The 20,918-nt window shown below is 43.5% G+C and overlaps 1 protein-coding gene across 2 annotated transcripts; it reads right to left on the bottom strand.

Moving 5' to 3' along the window:
• Positions 1 to 2,113: 2,113 nt before the first annotated feature.
• LOC119172627 (uncharacterized) lies at positions 2,114 to 18,927 on the bottom strand. Of its 2 annotated transcripts, none has more exons than XM_075892641.1 (11): positions 18,771 to 18,927; positions 18,142 to 18,249; positions 16,387 to 16,594; positions 15,373 to 15,479; positions 14,079 to 14,311; positions 12,667 to 12,841; positions 10,214 to 10,385; positions 8,534 to 8,634; positions 7,758 to 7,896; positions 7,160 to 7,411; positions 2,114 to 2,620 (listed from the first exon to the last, which is right to left on the bottom strand). In XM_075892641.1, the coding sequence occupies exons 2-11, from the start codon at positions 18,247 to 18,249 to the stop codon at positions 2,481 to 2,483; spliced, it is 1,635 nt and encodes a 544-aa protein (XP_075748756.1). In that variant the 5' UTR covers positions 18,771 to 18,927; the 3' UTR covers positions 2,114 to 2,480. The 2 variants fall into 2 exon arrangements, with proteins under 2 accessions (XP_075748756.1, XP_075748757.1); XM_075892642.1 differs by lacking the exon at positions 18,142 to 18,249 and adding an exon at positions 15,532 to 15,641 and having other exon boundaries at positions 18,771 to 18,905.
• Between the last annotated feature and the right edge of the window lie 1,991 nt (positions 18,928 to 20,918).

The raw sequence follows: 20,918 nt of genomic DNA, 5'->3' as shown, positions 1-20,918 counted from the left end.
AGTCACGGGTGACGGGTCGTTACGTTAACGTTATTTGTAGTTTACGGAAGTGGCGTACCCGTTCAAAGATGAAAAAAAAAATCGGCAGATTCCACGTATACCATCAAAATTAATTATAAGCGCACATCATGCGCACAAGTTTGCTATGTGGAACTTTTATTATGAGCATAACGTTACAAGGTGGATAGACGTAGTACTCGGTAAAACGATGCAGAAACTTGATGCGAAATTTATGTATCTAGAAAACATGCAAATGTTATAACTGGTTGTTTCATAACGGCGCCACCACTATAACGTGCACTGTATCTGTTAGAGATGAGCAAATATAATTAGGCACTTTCGTAAATTGTAACTGGTTATTGTGGCCAATAATAGCTCCCGATAACTAACTAAGCAGTTACTGATGCCTAATCAGTTTATTTTGCGCTACGCTCTTTCAGAATTTCATTACCGTCACACGAAAGCACAAGTTTACTCAAATTACAACTAAGTACTTTGGCTTGCGTGGTTGAGCGAAGGCTGCAGACTTGCGAGATGGCTTGGAGGCTTACTGCGGCTTTTTACAGCAAAAACTGTTGTGAGATCACTACACGTCCCCACCTCCGGTTCCCGTACCGCTTTCATGCGAAATGATAAAAGAAAGTAAATATATACCAAAGACAGAATGGGTGTCGAACTCGGGCCTTCAGCTTGGCAGCGCAGAACTCCACTCCTGAGCTACGGAACACCGGAGCTTGAAGCTGCCTTACAAATTGACCCGATGCAGGTTCCATGTCGTGAACTAAATCAGGTTAATATGTCTAATAAAGCATTCTAGAACAGCAATGTAACAACCGGGCGCCACGTAATGAGAATTGCGTAACTAGTGGGTCGTTGAATGATCCAACAAAGGCCTCAGGCATAATTCTTCATCGTCGTCAGCCACGTTCTCAACAAAGTGTACATAGTGCCTTAAAATTGTGTTGTGAGCAGCACGGTTTTACGAAGAATGGCGCATAACAATGGGCTGAGCGCTTTCAAAATACACAAGAATTATGATGATTACTCGCGTAGTGGGTACCATTCAATTGTGCTTGTACATAGTTGCCACAAGAATGTTTAAAAAAAGCTCTTTAGAAACGCCGCTATTCAAGCATTTGCTCAGACTTCGCGTTGCGTTCCCCGAAGGCCTGGCAGTTTTTAAATGTATACTGTTACACGTTGACTTTCAACAGCGGTTTTTAAACGTTGACATCGCAGATTATTCTACATTTTCTCGTTAAGAGATCCGCTGCTACATTGTACGTGATATCAATGTATGCGCTGCAGAGCAGTGTGGTATTTAACTTACGAACACTTTACGCAACAGCTCGTACAGAAGCGCACTGCTTCGTTGCTAATGTCCATGTAGCACCACGCTTCCCTTTTGCTGGCGCTCTGACAAAGCGTTGCAGGTAAAGTAAAGAAAAAGGCGAAAACAACACTAAAGACAACAACAAGAAGAAAAAAAGGCCCTGTAGGGACCACTATCTGAAAGAGTGGGTGTCCTTACAGAGTTGTCACATATTTTCGGGGCGAGAACTGCTGTTGTGTATTGGTGGCAACTTGACTTGGGAAATAATTTGTAATTGATAAGCGGCAATGAACTACAAGAAGATGTAAGGGAATTTTATAGCACGGTACAGTTTCAAAAAATAATTCTATAAAATTAATAAAAGAAATACTTTTTTATAGGTAACCGGTTACTTGTGACGCGTTACCTACACAACTCGTATATTGACTTACCATAATGGCAACAGTGAATCCTTTCGTGCATTGAACACGCATTTCCTCGTGTATGTGCGTATGCCTCCAGTGTTTCGCAGTGTGAGCTTCAAAAACTGGTTTTAAGTTTTCAATGGACTTCATTCTTGTTGTCGATGACGATGATTATGATGTAGATGTTTCAAGAAAAGTGGCACACACGTGGTGATGCGATAGGAAAGAATAGCATGGATATAGGTTAGATGAAAAAAAAAACTGTTTTTGTTTGAGAATATCTGACGTAAAATAGACGACTAGAAAGTTCCCAGTTTTTCAAGTGTGTTTAGTATTATTACAGGATAAAAATCGGTTTAGAAGCGTGCTCAACACGTTTTGAAAGGAGTGTTTAAAATTGAGTTTATTCACGAGTCTGGTACCCGGCCCCCTTGAGCAAGGGAACATTTATTTCACGATGTCAACGTAAAAGTTCTTCAATTTCTTGACAAGTATTGAGGAAGGTATATTCCGAACTAGGCATTTCACATTTCTAAGTTGATCTGACCATTGAATGAGAGCAGGAAGACCTCAATTGCTGCAATATTTCAGCGGTTTCTAATATTCCCATTGAATCGGTTTGTTTCAAAATATTTATGCGCAAAACGAATTAGCTAAAAGTAAATTTAGTCCCCGATGCTTCTGGTGTAGATATTAATTACTCCTACGTGCATACTTAGCTGTACGAGGTGACGACCGAAACGTTACTGCAGGCTGCCTTGGTTACGTCGTTCAAGCACCCATTTCGCCAGCTCGCGTCTCACCAATTTTCCCAGATTGTTGCGCGGAATGGAATCGACGAGCGTGACACCGCCTTCAAGTTTATATTCCTGTGGCATCCTCTCTGCAATAGAAAAGTTTAGATGTAATGGCATGTTGGACAAGCTTAAACAGACGCAAGGGCGTTAAACAGTTAGTGTTTGGTAAAGCTGCTGATATATGATTAGACTTTCACATAAGTTTACATGAGTAAGAAGAATAAAAGGACGCGCCAGCTTTTTTTGTTTGTCATACGTACGAGAAAAAAGAGTCAATGAAGTAAGAATAAACATGGAGGAAATAATTTTTCGTGCGTACACAAAGTGCAAAAGAATAAATAGACATAGCGCTGTGTGAATAGGATGAAATGGCAACGTTGCTAGATCCAAGAGGCGAAGCCACTTCATTATAAACAACCAGATTATTTGTTTATCACCCAGAGTACGTGAAGGTGAATAGGTTGAAATACCTATTACAGTCGTATTAGGCGTGTGACGTAGTGTCACTTCATTAGAATATTGTGGTGACAGACATGCGTTCGATTACGTAACAGTCTGTTGACGCGTTCAAGCTTCTCTGAGCCTCCATATGCCCTCGTGTTTTTTTCGTGAACGGTTGCACCCATTTATTACATGCGGAGCATGTTATACTAGGGGCTAGTCATGCGCCGTCGCCGTCCGCAGCCTCCCCTCCTGCTCCGCCAGCCATCTGTGCATCCCTTCCTCCTCTCAACACAGTGTGCGCTGCGCTCGCTTCTCCCCTCCGCGCGTCTACCGCTGAGGACGGGTCCCTTGCCGCCCCTACCCTTGCTTCTGGACTGCTGCTCGTGTTGATGACGACCGTGCCACTGCTCACTTAATCTTTTTTTTTCTTTCCACTTGTCTCCCTTTTCCCTTCCCCGCAGGCACTGCACCGTGCTCCCAACCGGGTTGCAGAAATCAGGTGCCTTTTCTCATCTTCTAACCACTACCACCACCCTCCGCGCACCGCGCGACCTTTAGTTTTACGTGCGCCAGCTGTATGCTAACGCGTGCATGCGCAGGCCGGGGCTGGCACTCGCTATAAATAACCGAGTGTCGCTCCACGTCTGATGTCGCTGGTGAAAATGTATGCTAACGAATCCGCAAACAGACTTACTGACGTCCCTTCCAATAGCGTCAGCCAATGTGTTGGCGGAACTGCCAGCAATTCCGAAGACACTTCGTCCATGGACAAGACCACGCTGAAAAGAGCTCGCGATGCGGAACGCAAACGTCGGCGTCGAGCGGAAGATCCCCAGCTCCAAGAACGTGAAGCAGCTGCGAGACGTCAGCGTCGAGTGGAGGATCCCCAACGCGAAGCAGCTGCGATACGTCAACGTCGAGCGGAAGATTCCCAGCTTCAAGAACGTGAAGCGGCTGCGAGGCGTAAGCATCGGCAAGAGAATCCGGACGGTGAAGCCGCGTGCAAGCGTCGACGCCGCGAGGCTGATCTCGATGCCGCCCGCGAGTGTGAGCGCGCCGCGATAGCGGCGTGGCCAGCCAAGCAGTAGGCCACTCCCAACACTCGCTTCAAGCTCGACTTCCTCGACCGGAGCTTCGGCCACAGCTGCAAGGTGTGTAGTCGACTTTGGTTCGACAACAATTTGACGCGGATCGGCAACATTCAGAATGAACTGCATCGTTCCAAAGCGTTGTCGGTTCTTTGCGATGCGTTTGGAAGCGACGCCGACGAATTTGTTGACTACGTCGCGTGTGCCACGTGCAAGCAGTCGTTAATTGCCGGTAGAATTCCATCGGCAAACATCATGTGACTACGGTTAGCGGGACGTGCATCGACCACGTCTTTGCAAATTTCGATCTTCAACCGCTGCAACCAGATCCACTCACCCTTAACTTTACGGACCATAAAGCCATCTTGCTCAAAATACCCAAAGCGTCTCATCAATAAACATCGTCTTTCGCAGCATACGTGCGTGCGTGTTCTCTCGTGTTCACTCGTGTTCACTCATGACACACACGCATGTCGCAAATTACAAACCACATTTATCGCAGTTCAACATATATGCTTCGCATGCTAACCAGTGTTCCCACTCGGGATACTGCGGTCATTTTTTTTCACACCTTTCTTTCATATGCACTTCCTAAGGGCCATAAAATGTGGTCACCCAATTCTTAGCTAAGGTGTCTGACGCTGGTGTTCGCCTGTCGGTGTTCTTGTCACATTGTGATATGGTGCATTCCTTTAACATGTGTCACAGGGGCACTTTTGAAAGGCCATCTAGTCAATGGCCATCAAAACGCCACAGTTATATAGACTCGACGCCACAGTTATAGACTCAATGAACAGCCATTCAAAACTGCTACACAGCAGTTTTGAACGGCTCCTAAGTGTGGTTCATGCGCTTCTCCCCAAAAAATTGTGTGTGATTGATTGATTGATATGTGGGGTTTAACGTCCCAAAACCACCATATGATTATGAGAGACGCCGTAGTGGAGGGCTCCGGAAATTTCGACCACCTGGGGTTCTTTAACGTGCACCCAAATCTGAGCACACGGGCCTACAACATTTCCGCCTCCATCGGAAATGCAGCCGCCGAAGCCGGGATTTGAACCCGCGACCTGCGGGTCAGCAGCCGAGTACCTTAGCCACTAGACCACCACGGCGGGGCAAAAAAAAAATTGTGTGTGGCACTGCAGATTTTTATTTTGTTACTCATGTCAGCTAGAGTTATACACCATAAATTCATTTAAAAAGTCCAATCTGTCTGTAGTACTTCTTTGAACATTTTAAAAGGTCATTCATTTTGCAGTTAATAATGCGTATTTAGTTTTTAAGCTGCTGAGCAGCGAGGCTGGGGCGAGCAATGCCAGGCAAGACGGTGCGATCAAGAGAATCAGCTTGCTCTTCTTAGAGCAGGTGCAGTTCACACGTTTCAAGCACTGAAAATACTTTATCAAATAATTAACAAAGCTGAAAAATACTGTTATTAAAGCATGCTGGTGAAATTTCTTTTTTTTTGATTGTAAGTGCGAGCACGGTGTAAACGAGAGAACACGTCAGGGCTATTTTTCCACTTCCGTGGTACAATGGTTAACGAAGTATAGTTGCAGGGGTAGTACTTGACCATTCAGTCAAAAGGATATCGGTCTGAAGGCTTTACAAACGCCTACATGGCACGGAAATCGTGACCAAAGAGAAATAAGTGGCATCGTGCGTTCCAAGCTGGCGATCAGCTGATGACGTAAGCAGAAACAGCCTCTGGAAGAGGAGAGGAGGAAGGCCGACATGTGCGACACTCAGCGAGCTTCCGAGCAAGCGCCCACTACGCAAGCCCTGTCCTGTGATGCACGGGACGCTAATAGGTTCACCAACTGTCCCGACTTTTGATGCAGCGCTCAGAGTCAGTCGCCGTTCTCGTCGGTACAAATAAATGTCCCGGGTTCGTTCCTGACACATCAGTCAAAATTTTCGTGGGATCAAAGGCACACCCAACAACGCACCTCACGCTAAGGAACATGAAGGTCGCACATTACGCACAAAATAATTGTGTGGTGGCTCGCGATGGCTTTGAGTGCGTTAGCCACTGCAGTTGAACTCCCGCATGAGGTGCGACAATTGTGAAAGTACATTATCCAGCAAAATGAAGCGCTTTCAGCAGCACGTAGCCAACTGAAGTGTTTCAAGAGACCGCAACTAATAAAGAAACAATAGATTTGTCCGGAACATGCCGCAATAATGACAACTGATCTTGCCGGCTCACTATGCTATAGTGCATGAACTACGCTCCCACTGAATATACGTCATGGCTCGGAACATGCAGGGTACCCGTTATACGCCCACCATAACTTTCACGAAGTAGTGATCCACCCCTTATATTACTGTGCCATTCGTCATTCTGTTGATGAGCGAAGTACCCGCTACAGATATGTAGGGCATTGTGTGCACTTTGTGCTGTAGCTGATTACGATAAGAATAAGCGCGTTCCCTAAAACACAATCTCGTCTTTATGCCATCAATGGAAACGAACGTGAACGTCCGCTCGCCCGCGAGAGGCACTGCCGACGCAGAAAACAAGCTAGCCCGGAGGTGAGAGTTCGGGAAGCAGCGCCAAAGCGGGAACGCCAACAAGCTCCGGAGGCGAGAGCGTGGCATGCAACAGCTCAACGTATCGCTTTTTTCCATGCTCGTTATAGACAGCAGGGACGTTTCCTCATTGCTTTAACGGCAGGCCTCCTGAGAGGGGAGATGTCATCGTATGCCCTCCAAGCAGCAGAGATAGGCTGGTTCGTTTGATCTCTGCTTCAGCCGCGTTCGTCGCCCCACTCGTGCACGTGGGTAGCATACGATGTGCGGAACTATGTTACCAATGTTGACTTTATACGGAACATGGAGGCAATGACGACGCGGACGGCGGAAACTCGTCGAGAAAGTCCACATAATATAAAGGACGCTTTAATCTACTGCACAAACGACGTCAAGTTTTTTCATTATATTGTTACAGTGTGGTAGGAATTAGGGCTTCAGCGAAGATCATTACGGAAACGGGCATACACAGAACACATAAATTACTGTTTCAAGAAAAAAAAAACACAACGACCAAACATTACGAACGCCATAGTTGAAAAAGTAGCCTGCACGAACCATCAGCAAAGTTTCTGTAGTACTGAGGGCCAAGGTGGTTGCTGTCGACCTTTGGGACTATTATGGCGTGCGGCAGATGCCCGGCCTGTATATCCGGCAGGCCCACGACAGCGCAGTCTTTCACATGGGCACTCTGTAACAGGACTGCTTCAGCCTTGGCTGGTATAATTTTGAAGTTGCGGCAGTACATGGCCTCATTCAGTCGCTGCACGAGGTAGAGCCAGCCTTCTTGGTCGAAGTAGCACTCGTCACCTGCACGAGTGGACAAGGGATGATCTTGGGGATGAGTTGCCAAGTGAGTGTAAGACATTGACATACACAGCGTTGTTTTTGTTTTATCATTAAAACCAAAGTTAGGAGAGGAATAACCAGACACTAAGCGGTAATGAAAACGACATCGATTGCCATACACATGAACACAAATATGTAATAAAGCATGCAAATGAAAGGCTTTCATAGACACATTTAAAAGACGTACGACCACAGAGTACATGAATGCTTTTCTAAGCGAATGTTTATAACGAACTGGTCCTTGACCAAAGAAGATTGCTTTATCTGTTACACCGAATTAGATTGAACTTGAGACGATGTAAATCACCTGTTCTGTACCATCCTTCAGAATCCGTGCATGGCTCATCTTCCATTCCCAAATATCCTCGCATTATGCCGGGCCCTCGGACTACGAGCTCACCTTGCTGCATTGGGCCAAGTGGCTTTTTCGTTTCGCTGTCTATTACCTGCAGCATTGGACGCGACGATCATAAGATTAGTATACATACGGTGTGGCAAGTTTGTCGTCACGGTGAAAGAGCACACAACAAGGTGCTTTCCGTTGGTCCGGCAAAAATTATAGTCGAGCCTGATTCTTCTTTCTTAGACAAGGCTACGAAATGTGTTGGCCTACGTTAGAAAACTTTATGATTTGTCAAAAATGTTGAGAATACGTCCATTCCCCGTTGGGTACGATATATAAAGTAATAAAGAAATACAAAATACAGTATGGGGTTAGTCTCGAGTGTCAGTACCAAGAGTTCATAGCTACAATGACAGAGATTAAGGCGAAGACGAGCCAGAATAACATTACCAGACCATATATATAAACAAGCAAAACAATACAAAGACTCCATTTTATGCCGCGTTAAATCAAATTTTAGGTATTATCATCAACGGATTATTTTCTCTGTACATTGTTCGTTGCCCAGCCATCTGTTACAGTAGAAATTGTCCATCATAAGCACTGTCGACATCAACTTGGCTGTGGCGTTCTTCTTTGCAGTTACGAAAGGAAAGCTGCCGAAACAATTCAGTGGTTACTGAACCTACGGAGGATTTTAGATGAGGGCTTACAGGTTATCAGACGTGAAATTTATTTACCATGGCTTCAACGCCCACTCCTAGGCGCCCCATCGACGCAAACCTTGGCGGGGAATCGTGTAGGCCTCCTGTTATGAAGACGAACTCCGTTTGTCCGTAGACTGAAGAATAGAGGAAAGGCATTTGCGAACGCTTACTGAAGAGTCACAATTGCTTTTGTGAAAAAAAAAAATCTGTCTACAAAAGCTTCGTTCAGTGACACCGCAGAAAAGTGAAAGGCTTATGGTGAATAGCGTAGTCGAGGCGGTGGAGAACCAGGGCTACTGAGTGATATTCTGCTTTTCCTCCACACCATTCAACTTTCTCGCCTTTATTTGTATAGCTAAAAACAGCTGCGAATACTAATGATGTAGTGTTGTTAGTCCTCTTAGTCGTATACATGCGCTAAGGCTCACTTTATGCTGATTACTTGCATCTGTTTTCGTTTTAAAGAACATGCAAGTAGAAAGAAAACCCTTGCGAAGCAAACAGTTCAACATTTAGGAACATGACAACATACCACGCTCATAGCGTGCTCGCGGCCGTTTCGCTAGCTCCACATATACTAAATTTGATATCACGTGACGCGAATAGATGACAAAGGTAACATGATAATCATAACACGGAAGTCATGTACGGCAAGATTTACTGCCACCTCGTTGCGTAGTGCTGATTTTAAAGTGACATATCAACCTTTCTCATTCGTGCTTCGCATAACATTGATTCCCACTGTACGTGGGATCTGCCATTTTTTAAATGTTGTGTAACACGCAAAACACGATGGATAGCTGGGCTAATTGGCATTAGATGCTTTGCAAACGAGAGGCGGGAGACGAAAACACAAACTCCAAGACGGACATGCGCATTGTGCGTGACTCTTTGTCTACCGTCTTCTTTGATGCCCTTGTCATGGGAATTAGTGTAACACAAAACTGAACCGTGTCATCACAGGAGTGTGGCTGATTGTTTATTTAGGCAAAGCCTTGAGTACCTCACCAGACGCGACAACCGGCTGTCGGCGCAGGCGTGCCGCGTTGGCAGCGTCAGCAGCTACGCGGCATCTCTCACAACACGAGTGACGCAAAAAATAATGACCCGTGGATGCACCCATCCCGACGACTAACGCCAAAAATCACGATTTGGCCCATGCGCTAGCTGAAGTAACTCACATGCATCAGAATACAGCATATGATGAACACCGTACAAAAATGGTATCAACAAGCACATAATAAACAGTGGTACTCTATATGTGCTTTTTCAAAGCATTGTTGTTTGACGAACGAAACGCCAAGGTGCGCGCCCATACGTCTGTGCTCATGCATATACCAGACTGCACTTCGGGAATTCGAGTGACCGATTTCTAAGATTGAGTCCTGAAAGTGGGAAGGTGTTCCTCTTCTTGTGTTCCGTAGAGTAGGCTACATCAATGAGCTGAAGCTTACCGAAGTACTAACAGTCGGCACTTGTTGGTCTCAGGGTGCCATACTTCGCGACATCCACACGGCGACAAAACTATACGATGCGATTTTTAGCGACGCCGTATAGCGATAGACTCGGGTAAATTCGACCTCATGAAGCTTTTTAACGTGCGCCTAAATTTAGGTACATGAGCCTTAAGCATTTTCGCCTCCATCAAAAATGCGGCTGCACTGCCCGGGTGGCTGGAGCCTCCGGCATCAATGAACACACGGGAAAACTTACTTTGAACGTAGCTCTTGAGGTTCAGCTCGCGAAAGAGGCTCTTCGCAACATCTTCACTGATGTAGCTTGTTCCAGTTGCAAGGTAGCGCAAGTGGCTGAGATCGTAGTGGCTGCGTTGCGGATGTTCTAGAAGGCAACGGGCCATATATGGCACCGTGCTAAGCGCGGACACCTGTGAATACGTACAATTAATTGGTAAGATTTCCCTATACTTTTGATGCTTATTTTATTGGCGTAGCTGTTGGAATCCTAAGTAAATATCTCTGTATATCTGTTAACCATAACTGTTTATTTATTTATTATTATAAATAATAACAGTTTATTTGTTTTTTATTGTACCCCCAGAGCCCAAAAGCATTACAGAGAGGAGTGGGGATACATGAAGAATACAGAAAACATCACCGCATAAAGAGAAAAAAAATATATATATATAACTACACAGCGGATGTTAAGAAAGTCACAGTAAGACGAATAACGAAAGGTAGCAGCGAGAGTACGAGAAAACAAATTTTATAATAACAAAAAATATACAATCAGTAACAATCCTAAATGTATTCATAAAATAACAACTGTTTTACGGAACATATTATTATCTGTTATATCAGGGGTGTCATGGGGAAGGCCATTCCACCTGACAAAAATTATGGGTATGAATGATTCATTAAAACATTTATAGTGACGTGATGGAATTCCAACTTTTCTGCGGTGATTAGTGCGAGCTGATATATATGAGATCCTTCTGATCTTTTTTTTTCCAGATAGCTGTGGCAGTATACTATATGAAAAAGACCCAATGAAGCTGCAAACCTGTGATAAGAGATAGGAGAGAGGGGCAAGCATGATTTCATAGCGATCACGGTACTTGTTCGGTGATACATAGATAGTATGAAACGTCAGGCATGGATTTGCACAGCTTGCAAGCCTGAAGTGAATGAATCAATGCCAGGGCTTCAGACAAATGCACGATACTCTCATTTTGAGCAAAGCTGTGTTTTATAAAGCAGTAATTTTATTGAACTGGGTGAATGAAAAAAGTTCCGGCGAGATACCCAAGCATTCGGTATGCGTTATTTATGACATGATCGAGATGAGTTTTCCAGGAAAGGTTAGAAGAATTGTGAATATCAAGGTACTTATATGAAAAAACAGTTTCATTAGCAACTTTGTTAATGTCGTAAGTAGGAGGTTCATCCGAATTCTGAGAAATGTGCATGTTCTTGCGCCTATTATATTTTATTTCCATACTCAAAGTGTTACACTATTTCAAACCTTGTTAATGTTTGCTTGAAGCCAAGGGACGTCGTTATTGTTGGTAATTCCGTGGTATATAACAAAATCATCAGCAAAACATTTATTGAAGGAGAAATGTTTGTCAGTAAGTCATTTATATGGATGACAAAGAGGAGGGGCCCGAGAACGGTCCCCTGAGGATATCAAACCAGATGGCCCAATTTATGGTTAACATCCCTGCCTTTCCCTCATTTTATTCTCCCTCTCTGGGCTTCAGACGCACTCAAGCTACAATTTTGTAGCTTTTGTTTTAGGGTTCCTTGTCCCTTTGGGACCGGAAAAGTAAAGGCGATTATTATCATTATTACTATTTCAATGAGCTATCTGAAGAGTCAATTTCAGCAAGTTCAAAAGAGCAACTAAAGAAATTACTCTCTGAGCGGTAAAATCTCATGGCTATCGTCTACTTGTATGTCATATATGCTCTTGGTTCCTTCTTTGTTCTATTTTTTACTGCCTGCAAAAAAGCAATCATATTACTCTTTAGTCTGTTCGTTGGCAAAAGGTAACAATGATGGTTCCTGTCACCTTCTAACCACATCGCTTTAACCGGCTCTGCCGGGTCTTCTCACAGACCTCAGAGACTTAGACAGGCCCGTTTCCTTGTATTCCTTGTAGACGTGTAAAATGAATAATAATAATAATAATAATAATAATAATAATAATAATAATAATAATAATAATAATAATAATAATAATAATAATAATAATAATAATAATAATAATAATAATAATAATAATAATAATAATAATAATAACAATATTGCCACCATCTGCACTGTTTATTGAGCTTTAGAGAAGTTGAACTAAAAGCGGCGCATAAATTTTTTTCCTTGTATAGATAATTTTACGTCAGAAGCCGCCACCGTGGCCTGTCTTGCGGGTGCTTTCTTCGTAATGTATATCACCACGTCAGTTTATTAGGTCATGAAACGTCGAATACACCGGCCCATCTGTTTTCATACGAAGGGGTCACCTGTACGTGATCGTCGCACTGTTTATTTAGTTGTTTGATATACAAAATGGCAAAGGCTAGCAGAGCAGCATGACGCTAGCAAGCCCCGTCCATGAAATAGTCAATACGTTGCATAATACGCGAATGCTGAATGGGAAGTGTGACCAATGACGTGATTTGTTCTTTGACACAAAAGTGCAGTGCTTGCCTTGAACCTCTGGAGTGCGTCGAGAGTTGCCTCTGTGTCTGCCTTTTCAAGGAACGCGCATGTAGCTCCCTGGACGATGGCCTTGCATACGCAGTCGAACAAGGCGTAGACGTGACCAAGAGTACTGGTACACAAAAGCACGTCTTCCGCCGACAAGCCCATGTGCTGTTGGTGACTGCAAAAGTGACGACGGCGTTTCGATTGCATATCCCCCTTTCTTCTGCATGCGAACCATTGGTGTCACTCTCCCCCTATAGCTTCAAGTACTTTAGCAGGATAAACAAATCTTCAATGACTGGCTTTTAAGCACAAAACGAACATGCCTAGAGAAGACGGCACATTCCAATGATTGTGCTTTATGGCATAGTTGGAATAATATGCCCCACTTGTCTCTTATTGTCTTTCGAGATTTACACTTGCGCGTACTTGCATGTATAATTCATGCATTCATTTTAATTGCTTATTTAGGAGATACTGCAAGAAAGAACCCAAGTGAGATGGAACTGACATCAAAGAATTATTGTAACATTGTAGCCTTAACACAGTGGTATCCTATGAATCTAAACCTGAGCTATCCAATGCATCCGTGATCAGTATAGGATATAAATGAACAGCTAGTTTTGAAATAACTGCCTGCGTTTTATAACGTTGGAGGTATGATATATCAGAGTCTTGACGGTTTCCAATTCATACAGTTTTTGTATTGTGCTTATGTGCAACTGATTGGTCGGTGTGCAACAATTATTCAAAGACACATAAACTTATACCGGGTTTCAGGTGTTATAGATAAGAATAAAAATAATTTCTAGAACTGAATATACTGCCGACATTGCAATACCAGGAATACATAGATCCATATTCGCTAGACATTTCGACAAGCCAATCACTTAGATGTCTCATGCCAGCCTAATTGCAATTCAATTAATACCGACTACACTATTTCTAAACAATTCGATGAGCCGTTCTCTTAGATGCCTCAAGTCGGCCTAATCTCCCTTATAAAAGACCTATAAAGTTGATGTGGGGAGGCTTTTTCATATCACTATGTAGGCCATTTTTGAAGAACATTTAGCGTCAAGATTAGAGAAACAAATTAATATAGATTTCGAGAATGTTTTGAATAAAAACAAAATGGGAACAAGACAGTCATGTCCACACCCGTTCGCAAGCGAGATGTCCAGCCTTGACCACAAGCAAAATATCAGTGGGCCGCATGCGGCAAGTGAACCACGTGTTGAGACAGTGGACCTACACCATCACAGGGCGTAACTGGAATAGGCCAAAGAAGACACCCTCAAAAGTAAAACTAATTTCATCACCAGAGCGTAAACTTTAAGTTTGCCGCATAGTAAACAAACCACACACTATACTACAGTAAAACACTGACAAAAGATGGACAATTGACTCATCACCTGTTAGCCTTTACACTTGCCACGAGTGAATCATGGCAGTGCACAACCATTTTAGGTTTTCCTGTGGTGCCGCTCGTAGAACGCATGTAGCATATGCGATTTGATTGGTACTCGATAGAAGGCGATGATAGAAGGCGTGCTTTGGTGCCAATCTCGATGAACTCGCTCCACGACATCACAAAGCCATGCGCGCCAGTCTGCACACTCGTAGATTCGCCCATGGCAATGATGTGCTGAAACATGGACATGAATACAACTTTTGCGATAGTCCTCGCTACAGAGTTGGAAGAAACATCTCTCATGGCTGTGCTAATGCGTTTCGACGGCAGATAATCGTGACAAACTTTTTCTGAATGCCGAACGCTAATGTAGTCTGGGCGCAGGCATCGAATTAGTTGTTTGGATCTTCACGATAGGGAAAAGCGGCCTCATGGGATGTATGATGGAAGAGATTCATCGTGCACTGGGACGACACTAGGGCGTCTTATCAGTCTCGACAACTCACTACCGTTTGCGCTACACTATATACGACCATTTTCTTTTACGTGTACTAAAATTCCAACCATTTCGGCCTCTTTCTCTTTCAGGGGCAAAGCTCCTTATGGCGAGACCTGGCCGGTGCTCGTGTGGCGTCGGTCGTCGACCATTATCATACCTAGTAGCGCTGTACGCATGCGTTGTACGCATTCCATTTCTCGTTTCGTTTCCTAGAGGATGCTGTCATATGGACATGTGTACAATGTGGTGGTTCAGTGAAGGTATGCTAGATGGCTTTGGTGGTGCAGCTGCTCTCCGGTTGGCTGCTGCGTGGGCTGCGTGGGGCTCAACCGGAGCACCCATTATCTGCCATTTTCCTAGATCGTCGCCATACGAGTGTTCTTGCCGGATCGTGCTGCTTGGTGGACCATGAATGACAAGGAGCGCCGGGTTTGGAAGACCACTACGGCTCGTGCTTGTCGGCAGGATCCCGAGGTGCGGACAATGAGCGCACGGACGTACGCACGAATGAATGGATCGACGAAGGCACGGACGCTTCGGCCCGCTCATCAGTTTTCACTCCGTGAATATGGTGTATTTTTATTTATTTTTTGTTTCTACCACCTTTGCCCATTGTAGGGTAGCAAAACTGAATGTTTGTTCAAATTAACATTGATTTTTTTCTTTTCTCAGTCGTCAGTCCAATTTCTTTCAGTTCAAAGCAGCAGCGAATCCCCTTATAAAACACAAGAAAAGCAGTATGGCGTATTGACTCGAAATAAATTTCAGTCCTATAAAAATAAGGGCTGGCACTTACACTTATGCTTGGCTGCCTCGCCTTCAATTCAAGTGCTGAGTCCATGTCGCTCAGTTCGCAACAAATAACAGTGAACTTGATGTCTTTCATCAACTCAATGAGGACATCTGCAAAGGAGAAAAATTCACGTATCGGAACGCAAAGGCAACGTCCACATACGTATTGCTGTAGGCTTTACATCAGTGCCCGGCAACATGTTGGTGTAGGCCGCTGAGCCATCACGGCGGGGGCCGGGCGGTGCCTCCGGCAGGAGAGAAGGAGTTAATTGACTATAGAAGCAAAAGGAGAAAAAAATTTGGGGAATTGACAATAACCGTACTTTGTAATGAATAGATATAAATAATTATAAATAGGCAACAGAAGACGTTATTTATAATGCCCACTCTTGCGCAATATATTCATTAGCTATAATTTACACCAGTCGGAAGACGTTATTCGGCTAATTGTGACGACGGAGGGAAATGCCAACTCGAAGCGATGTTGCTTTGTTCCTGTGTCCCCTCATTTGAGGTCAATACTGCCATGCCGTCCATCAGACAGGAAGGGACCAGGGGAGAGGGACGGTTGATCTGACGTCATGTCGGGGGACGAATTTGGCTGACCCTTGCTTTACGTATTCGTAATTCTATCATACCCGTTTTTCGGAGGTACGGTTTGATGCACCTCTGGAAAACTTGCAAGGTAAGTTACAGGTTATCACATAGATTTGCCTTAGTTTTCGTATTCTTGCAATTGAGCAAGTGGCATCTGTTTTGTTGCTGTATACTGAAAGCTGCACACTGAAATTACACCTTTGGGGTATAACTGCGTATATTGGCGACAGCTTTGCTGTCCCGCATTTATTGATCATATTTTTGCCATAGATCTTTTTTAAAGCCCTACATATCTGAGAAGCGGAAACGCTTCAGCCAATACGCAGAGCTTGCACTGTTTTGCTACTGGAGGCTTGGGCTCGTAAACTACCTAATAACAGACCTTTCTTTGAAACTGTCTACTGGAGTTTGAGTCATATACCGACAGAGTATCCCGGGTACTCGTAGGCGACAGCCACATTGGCACAAGCGGCGCCAAAAAAAATCTGCAGGAGCTCAAAGCGATTCGGAGCGATGAGGCACAGTTTGTCACCGGCGCAGACTCCGAGGCTTCTCAAGGCAGCGTGGACGGCTTCCACCTGACTGGCCAGTTCGCCGTATGTTTGTTCGGCGTGTGACGTGGCATTTATCTGGGAAAAAGAAAAATTAAGGGGTTACATGAAACTATACTCTCGTACTATTTTTGTCCTTTCGTGTCTGTTTATAGCACTCGTGGGAGCGTGAGGCCTGAAATAAATACAAGTACACTGTCAAATGTGTCCTATAGGAGAGCTCTCTCTGTTTTATTATGCACTGCATATAATCGTTGGTACATGTCTGCTTGCGCATTGCTGCATCAGCAGGGTTTGTCCATGTTACGCAAGAATCATTCGAAAAGGACATTTCAACCGATGGCTACTCTAAGCGTATCACTATATTAGAGTTGTTAGACAAGGTGAAGTCTATCGGTGTGTTGAAATTGGAAGTGTACGATGAATGCTTCATCAAAATGATTGCGCGCACGTACCCCCTCCTAACTTCACACACACACGCACACACACACACACACACACACACACACACACACACACACACACACACACACACACACACACACACACACACACACACACACACACACACACACACACACACACACACACACACACACACACACACACACACACACACACACACACACACACACACAAACACACACACACACACGCGCACACGCACACGCACGCACACACACACACGCACATACACACACACACACACACGGTAAGTGTCTTGGCAACATCATTGCAAAGCCTCGCGTTCTTCACAAAAGATGCAACTTTACTGATAAGACCACTCATCTTCGATTGCTTGAAAGAAATTAAGCACGTGAAACATTAACGAGTAATGTAAGAGCACTACGAAAATGTATGGCCTTGACAAAAAGGGCCAATCGATTGCGTTTTAACAATGCATGTGATTGTACAGAATAGTAAAACTAAGTGTCCCGGTGGTTCAAACATTGCTGTACATTGCGGGAGGAGAGACACAGACAATAATTGATTGCATTTCGCGAGGAGCAATAATTTATTGTTGGAGTTTTTCTCCAAAATAACTTCAAGGTACATAACGGAGGGGTTGTACACAAACTCACAGTGTCGCGTTTTCCGTGTTCATTTCCTTCTGACGACATGCTTGAAGGCATACTGACACCTTGTAGCATCAGGCTTATTAAAACTATTCGCTTTCATTTTTTTTTAGCAATCGTGTTGTAAGAGGCCATTGCGAAGTACTCGAAAAATGTTCCCCCAGCGGAACAGCAGACACTGTTTGATATATTCTCACTGGAACATGCATTCTCTGTCAAAGCATTAACTATTTATAAAGTGAATGAATAGTTTTCTGACAGTGTTCAGCAACACTGCATTGAATGTCGTTAACGCAACAAATATACACTTTCAAGTACTCCATCTCTTTACTGAGCGATTCGGTTTTTGATATTGTTGAATTCCCTGTTGACAGCAATCGGCGGTTTCGGCTGTTTATTTATTTCTTTCCGCACGAATATCGTCGCTTCTGGATATGAAAACCGCCACTTGCTGGGACGGCACAACTTGTGTGATTACGCACTGCTAGAAAAAGGTGATATCTGAAATTGGCGTTTTATTTTAGTAACTTGGTGCAGAGCGATACTCACCAATCTAGAATTTGAATTTAGGCGCAGGTGGTTCAGGATGTAGCCACCGAAATTCTCTCGAACATCTAGAGCACGATCACCGAACGGGCTCTTTACTATAGTGGCCATCTGAGAAGCAGGTTAAAAAATACACGCTTATTTGCTGGTTGTAATTGAATAGTTACGGGTAATTTTCTCTAATTTTCATTGCTAGCGTTAATGTTAAAAGAAATATAATTATTTAAGTGCAGGTCAGATTATATCACACTCACTAGCGAAGCAGCGCACTTAGACAAGGCACAAAAGGAACGAAAAGAACACGACTGCTTTCCTGTTCACCGTACTTTTGTTTTCCCAGTGGATGACGTGGCATTTGACTGGGAGGAAAATGTGGTTCCTTTTCGTGCCTTGCGTTGCTCCACAAATAAACATAAATTATCACATACTCGTACAACTTACAACGTTATTGAATCAAATTATAGGATTGGATCTTCACGCAAATGCGGGAAACTTTTTACTTTTTTGCACACGAATTTAAAAAAACAAAACCCTCAGTTAGTTTTCTACCCAAGTTTCCTTTTACGCTGTATGGTTAATGAAAAAAAAATACATTTACCTGCACGCCGACGAAACAAAAAATTAAGCCTTACTTTGTTCGATTGAGCCTGTGACTCCTTAGTTCGCTAGCACGCTGGTTGTGTAGAATATTGTTACGTTTTTGGCAGATACTTGCGCTCTCCTTATCGCACTCATGAATTATATCGAGATATGATTTGCAGCAAGTGAACTCTGCAGCATATACGCATTTGCCCACCTGGATTGTTTGCATGCTCATACGAGCGGATGCTCTACAGCTGGTGCAGCCGGTCCCGGCTTTTGAAATACCGGCTCGCTTCAATCCATAAATCAAGCGGAAAGTGAATTAACATTGCTAGATGGTTGTTTGTCACGGTTGCTTTTTTTTAGGATATTGCACGGTGTTTTTTCTCCACACACTTGCAGTGACTTCTAGCGAGAGCGTGTTCGAAGCAATGAGAATTGAGCAAACAACACACTTAGTTTTTGTATTGCTGTTTGTTTCTCTTGTAACATATCACTGCGTTCTGCCTCTTGATATCTATTATCATAGTTGGAATCATTGTAACACACATGTGCAATTATAAGCTCGTTTTATTGTTTTCATACCGCTCCCATTTGTCTGAATGTCCATGAAGCATAACTAACAAACAAACAAACAAACAAACAAACAAACAAACTAACTAACTAACTAACTAACTAACTAACTAACTAACTAACTAACTAACTAACTAACTAACTAACTAACTAACTAACTAACTGAAAAACAAACTAATAACATGCTAACAAACTAATAAACAAACGAAATAACAAAAACAAACTTACTAATTAGCCTACAAACAAGACAACAAACTTGGAAATAACTGGCCACTGTGGCAAAGAAGAAACGACCCAACATATTCTTCGTGACTGCCTAGTGTATAGTAAACAACGACTATGCCTTCGCAAGGAACTCGGCAAATTAGATAATCAACCTCTGTCGGAGCAAGGAATTCTACAATATCGACAAGATGCAACTTCACAGAAAAAGGCCCTGAAAGCGCTACTACACTTTTGCGATTGACTGGCCTTACTGAACGGTTGTAGCTAGGACGCCCTTCCTGTGTGTGTTTTTGTTTTCACATGAGTGCGCGTGTTTTTTTTGTCCTCTCTACCTACCCCCTCTTTCTTGTCCCTATTTTCCCGCCCCCAGCACTGGGTAGCAAACCAGATGCCAATATCTGGTTAACCTCCCGGCCTTTCCTTTCTTTCTCTCTCTCTCTCTCTAGAACTAACTGGCTAACAAAAGAAACGAAGAAACCGACAACTAACTAACTAACTAACTAACTAACTAACTAACTAACTAACTAACTAACTAACTAACTAACTAACTAACTAACTAACTAACTAACTAACTAACTAACTAACTAGCAGACAGACTAACTAACCGAGTCACTAACTAACCAAATAACAAACAAATTAACAGCTAACTAGCTAGCAATTAAACAAACTAACTTACGGGCTGACAAACAAATGAACAAACTGCCCAGCTAACCAACTAACTAATTAGCTAAGTAACTAACTGACTAAACAATCTAACAAAATCACAAAACTAACAAACCAATCAAACAAAAAACAAAGAAACAAACAAATGAACTATCTAGCTAACAGAGAAACAAACTGACTAAAAGCTAACCAAATAACAAACTTACTAACTACCTAGCAAACTAAAAAAAACAAATTATCGTAATAATTAACCTACCAATGAACTAACAAACTGTACATACTCATAAGGTCTTTGTTGCACTCCTCTGGAAGGCAAAAGCCAACGCCATGTTTTTTTCATCCCAATGGATGTAATTTTTTTCTGCTCCGCCACTTTTCGAAGCTTACTGCACCCCACCTGGCTTTTAAATACATCTGTGATTTCGCCATGGGGCCACCTTTAAGCATGCGACTATGTCATGTGATGACGTTGTCATGAGACATCGCACGATGTGACTTCAGGATGACGTCAGATATTTTGGCGGCCTATGTCGTCGTGTTGGGGCTGGCGTTATCACGTCTTAATGATTTTTCGCATAGCTCGTGTTGACGACTATGCCACAAAACGACGACGTCACCAACGGCCAATTTTAGTTTTGGGGGACATATCAAAGGCTTTGGCCTTAAGGGGCCCTGCAACACTTCTTTAGCATGGTCAGAAAATGCTGCTGGCCGGTAGTCGAGGCTCCAGAGAACAC

This window comes from Rhipicephalus microplus, chromosome 4 (assembly GCF_043290135.1).
Source record: "Rhipicephalus microplus isolate Deutch F79 chromosome 4, USDA_Rmic, whole genome shotgun sequence".
NCBI lineage: Eukaryota > Metazoa > Arthropoda > Arachnida > Ixodida > Ixodidae > Rhipicephalus > Rhipicephalus microplus.
This window is presented reverse-complemented; position numbering and strand designations above follow the sequence as displayed.

Bases quoted from the DNA above. Each gene is read 5' to 3' on its own strand.
- LOC119172627 (XM_075892641.1), bottom strand. From the start codon at position 18,249: ATGGCCACTATAGTAAAGAGCCCGTTCGGTGATCGTGCTCTAGATGTT. The intron at 14,312-15,372 runs GTAAGTGCCAGC...TCCATGTTTCAG, and splicing joins CGAGGCAGCCAAGCATAAGT to CACATCATTGCCATGGGCGA. The intron at 8,635-10,213 runs GTAAGTTTTCCC...TCTATTCTTCAG, and splicing joins CCTCAAGAGCTACGTTCAAA to TCTACGGACAAACGGAGTTC.